Source organism: Oncorhynchus gorbuscha, linkage group LG13 (assembly GCF_021184085.1).
Source record: "Oncorhynchus gorbuscha isolate QuinsamMale2020 ecotype Even-year linkage group LG13, OgorEven_v1.0, whole genome shotgun sequence".
Taxonomy (NCBI): Eukaryota; Metazoa; Chordata; class Actinopteri; order Salmoniformes; family Salmonidae; genus Oncorhynchus; species Oncorhynchus gorbuscha.
Genome location: NC_060185.1, coordinates 69,541,402 through 69,546,340, shown reverse-complemented (window position 1 = coordinate 69,546,340; position 4,939 = coordinate 69,541,402). Strand labels below are relative to the sequence as shown.

The window sequence follows — 4,939 nt, the reverse complement described above, 5'->3', positions numbered from 1 at the left end:
GTTTTCAGCTGTGCTAACATAATTGCAAAAGGGTTTTCTAATGATCAATTAGCCTTTTAAAATGATGAACTTGGATTAGCCAAAACAACGTGCCATTGGAACGCAGGAGTGATGGTTGCTGATAATGGGCCTCTGTACACCTATGTAGATTCCATAAAAAATCATCCGTTTCCAACTAGTTATTTACAACATTAACAATGTCCACACTGTATTTCTGATCAATTTGATGTTATTTTACATTTCAAAGTGACCCCAAACTTTTGAATGGTAGTATACATGGGTGGTCTGTCTGAAGAATAAATCAAAAGAATACATTATAATACACATTGACGTTTAATGTTCCTCTGCGCAAAGTTCCAAAACACAGCATGTTAAATCATTTTTAAAATATCACAACAGGTTACAATTGACACACATTGTTGGAATCTGAGCATAATTCCAAACCTTCACAAAGCCAGCTTTTGAATACACAGTAGTAATGTGTCACTCTTTAAGAAATGATGCTCATATACGCTACACACACAATCGCGTTGAACACTGTAAGACTCTACTTCATGATGTAGCTTAAGTCTTTCTGAATCTCTCTCCTTTGGTCTTTTCAATGTATCTTTAGCGTTAGCTTAAGCCTGCCCTTCAACTAACACTACAACTTCTCTTTTCTCTTTCTCTCCCTCCACCGCTGAGCTCTCTTTCTCTTTCCCATCTTTTCCTTTGTTCTCCCCTCCCACACTCTCCTCCTCTTTCTTCTCTGTAGTGGTTTCTACCTCTCCGTCGGTCATCTTTTCACTCTTCTTTTCCTCTGCTGTGTCCTTCTTCTCCTTTTCTTCCTTGTCCTTCTTCTCCTTCTCTATTTTGGAGAGGTGATGACAGAGAGCCTGGACATAGGTGAACACACACATAGGATCTGGTCTGTTCCCCATCAGGAGCATATCACCAACCTCCAACAGGGGGTAGCAGTCAGCCATGGTCCTGAGAGAGAGAGACAGAGAGAGAGAGAGAAAGAGAGAGAGAGGATGATTACTTTACAACACACACACTCAGACACAAACACACACACACATACAGCTTCATACTCTGCTGTGTTGAAGGCCAGGGTGAAGTTCTTCTCTCTTTCAGATGCGTTCAGGGCTGAGAAGTCAAAAGCATCTGGGAAGAAGCGATGGATGAGTGCACAGAACGCCAGCCCATCACACCATGAAGATGAGAAGTTCTCTATGGAAACACCCTGGGAAAGAGAGGGTGGCAAGCAGGGTTATGGTTCCCCAGATGTCACTTCTTATGTCTCTTGTGCATGACCATGACCATCCCTTCACCTCATAGTTGCGTGTTTTGTTGGCACACCATGAAAGCACTTTCTGTTTGATTGATGCCCCACTTGCCACAGCCATAGATGATCTCTGAAGTTTGAAGTTGCGGACAACCGGTGTCCTTAAAATAAGTCAAAAGACAAATACAACTCTCCCCATTAGAATGTTGTTATATTAATACATATTATATATTTAATTATACACATTGGACACATTATACATGTCATAACTTACTCAGGTGCATTTTGCTGGAACTTTGCTATGATGTCATTTTTTCTGGACATCCGGGCAGAGTTCCGGGGTCGGATCACAGAGGGGGCTGCAGAGGATGAGGTAGAGGCGGTGGGATTCAAGACACTCTTTCTTTTGGTCTTCCCTTGCTTCTCCACCTCCTTGCTTTTCTCTTTAACCATTCCTCCTCCCGCCCCTTCCTTTTCTTTTACTGGTTTGCTCTTGTTCTCTGGTGCCTTCCCTTCCTCTGCCTCTGCCTCCCCTCCCTCTCCCTTCCCTTCCTCTCCCATCACTGCCTCTCCGTCTCCTTTCCCAGCCACTCCCTTCCCCGCCTCTCCCTTCCCCGCCACTCCCTTCCCTGCCTCTCCCTTCCCTGCCTCTCCCATCCCTGTTTCTCCCTTCCCTGCTTCTCCCTTCCCTGCTTCTCCCTTCCCTGCCACTCCCTTCCCTGCCACTCCCTTCCCTGCCTCTCCCTTCCCTGCCTCTCCCATCCCTGTTTCTCCCTTCCCTGCTTCTCCCTTCCCTGTTTCTCCCTTCCCTGCTTCTCCCTTCCCTGCCACTCCCTTCCCTGACACTCCTTTCCCTGCCTCTCCCTTCCCGCTTCTCCCTTCCCTGCCACTCCCTTCCCTGCCACTCCTTTCCCTGCCTCTCCCTTCCCTGCTTCTCCCTTCCCTGTTTCTCCCTTCCCTGCTTCTCCCTTCCCTGCTTCTCCTTTCCCTGCCACTCCCTTCCCTGCCACTCCCTTCCCTGCCACTCCTTTCCCTGCCTCTCCCTTCCTTGCCTCTCCCTTCCCTGCCTCTCCCTTCCCTGCCTCTCCCTTCCCTGCTTCTCCCTTCCCTGCCTCTCTCTTCCCTGCCTCTCCCTTCCCTGCCTCTCCCATCCCTGTTTCTCCCTTCCCTGCTTCTCCCTTCCCTGCCTCTCCCTTCCCTGCCTCTCCCTTCCCTGCCACTCCCTTCCCTGCCTCTCCCTTCCCTGCCTCTCCCTTCCCTGCTTCTCCCTTCCCTGCCTCTCTCTTCCCTGCCTCTCCCTTCCTTGCCTCTCCCTTCCCTGCCTCTCCCTTCCCTGCCTCTCCCTTCCTTGCCTCTCCCTTCCCTGCCTCTCTCTTCCCTGCCTCTCCCTTCCTTGCCTCTCCCTTCCCTGCCTCTCCCTTCCTTGCCTCTCCCTTCCCTGCCTCTCTCTTCCCTGCCTTTATTTTTCTGTCTTTCCTCTTCTCTTCATCTCCTTTTCTCTTTTCTATTTCCCCCCCCTTCCCCTCTTTCTTTTCTCCCCCCTTCTCTTTGTCCTCTTTCAGCTCCTCTTTCTTTTTCTCAATCTCTCCATTCTTGACCACCTCTTGCCCCTTTCCATTCTTGTGCTCCTCCATCTCACTTTCCCCCTCTCCTTGCACCAATTTGGGATCTTCTGTTTCTCCGGTGTCTGCACCATGACACGGCCCTTCCTCACCCTTACAAGTCTCTTCACCATTAACCTCATTGGCGTCGGTTACAGGCTGAGACTCCTCTATGTTTTCAATGCTAGCCCCTGTTGCCTGTTCTGGAGTTTTCGCCCTATTAGCCCCTGACTTGACCCTATGACATTCCACTGTGTCCTCCGCCAGGTGCTCTCTCTTCGGGGGGTCACACTCCTGGACTGGAGCCTCTCTCTCTGTCTGAGAGACAAACCAGATAAGATTACAATTGGCAATTCTGAGCACTTGAGGTAGTTTTGGTTAGGGTTATAGGACATAACTGTTGTCAGAGACCTGATTTTATATCAGTTGTTGAGGGGAGAGACTATGTAAAGTGGCATTATACATAGTTAAGTACTAAACTAGGAAATTAGTCTGTTTCACTCTAGAGAATCCCCATAGTTACGTTGGTGCTCATGTAGCCGATGCGAAATGGCTAGTTATTTAGCGGTGGTGCGTGCTAGTGGCGTTTCAATCGGTGACGTCACTCGCCCTGAGACCCTGAAGTAGTGGTTCCCCTTGCTCTGCAAGGGCCGCTGCTTTTGGAGTGATGGGTAACGATGCTTCGAGGGTGACTGTTGCCTGTGTGCAGAGCGTCCCTGGTTTGCGCCCAGGTCGGGGCGAGGGGACGGACGTAAAGTCTATACTGTTACACTCAGAACACATGTACAGAGTTGTACAGAGTTGTTTATGGCTGTAATATTACACATGACTATCATAATGTTCCATGACTTTAATAAGTCACAACTGAAACATATTACATGTCTATGTTGTTTTTATGTAATGCAAATATTCAGCCTACTTTTAAGATATATAACATTGCAGATAATACAGTATGTTGGATTTATGTTAGGTCAGTGCACTTGAGGGACTGTCCCAGGTGTCACTCCTGGTCATGTTTCAGGGTAGTGACTCATCAGTGAAAATAGGATGGACGTGTGTGTGTGTGTGTGTGTGTGTGTGTGTGTGTGTGTGTGTGTGTGTGTGTGTGTGTGTGTGTGTGTGTGTGTGTGTGTGTGTGTGTGTGTGTGTGTGTGTGTGTGTGTGTGTGTGTGTGTGTGTGTGTGTGTGTGTGTGTGTGTGTGTGTGTGTTGAGAGAGAGAAAGGCAGCAACATTCCTGTGCCAGAATTTGGCACAGGAACAGGTGTTGCCCAGCCATGACCACCACCAACCCCTCCCACTATCTTCGCTCCAAATACTACATTGGACCACATCGCAAATACAACTCTGCCACCTCATGGTAAAGCTACATGGCTGATGTTGTATGTGTTTTTGTTTCTTGAAAAAAAGTGTGTATTTGTTTGTCTGTAGGTGGTTGAGGTTTGTCTCTGTATGCATATTGTCTTGGGGTTTGTCTGTATCTGTTTTTGGGTGTGTTTCCTTCATCAACACACACACCTGATTGTTGTTGTTGTCCTCTATCTGGTTGGCTGTTGCATCGTTCCCAGAATCCTCCTGGTGGAGTGATACATCGTCCATGGTTTGATGGACTTCCTTTGTCTGTTTGTCCAACCTCTTCTGAAACATCAAGTCAAATCAGACTCTTCCTTTCCAAGGTTATTGAATTGCCCCTGATCATTCAATATCTATGTTCATTCAACGTCCATTCCATCAATCAGTGTAGCCTCAAAGTTCTAGGCAGAAATCTCTCTTGCTCTCTCTCTCTCTCCCTCTCTTTTGCTCTCTTTCTCTCTCTCTCTCTTTACCGCTCTGTCTCTGTCTGTCTATATCTCTCTGTCAGTGCTCTCATGTGTGTGGTTAGTGAGTGACCCTGCCCCCCTCCTGCCTTCGCTAGGATTCCAAGTCACTTTATCTGACCTGCAGAACAACACAGGTTCCAGAAATAGAGTTAGTGACATCGGCACAGTCCAACAGCCCGGACAGCTGCATCTGCTCTGGAAACCATGGGTACACAGACACATACACACACAAACATGCATAAGTACACACATG

General features: G+C 47.9%; 1 protein-coding gene across 1 annotated transcript; it reads right to left on the bottom strand.

The window, feature by feature from the left end:
* Positions 1 to 317: 317 nt before the first annotated feature.
* LOC123992361 (smoothelin-like protein 1) lies at positions 318 to 2,029 on the bottom strand. Its single transcript, XM_046293509.1, has 4 exons — positions 1,542 to 2,029; positions 1,314 to 1,428; positions 1,074 to 1,225; positions 318 to 969 (listed from the first exon to the last, which is right to left on the bottom strand). Exons 1-4 carry the CDS (start codon positions 2,027 to 2,029, stop codon positions 621 to 623), a joined length of 1,104 nt encoding a protein of 367 aa, XP_046149465.1. The 3' UTR covers positions 318 to 620.
* Positions 2,030 to 4,939: the final 2,910 nt, after the last annotated feature.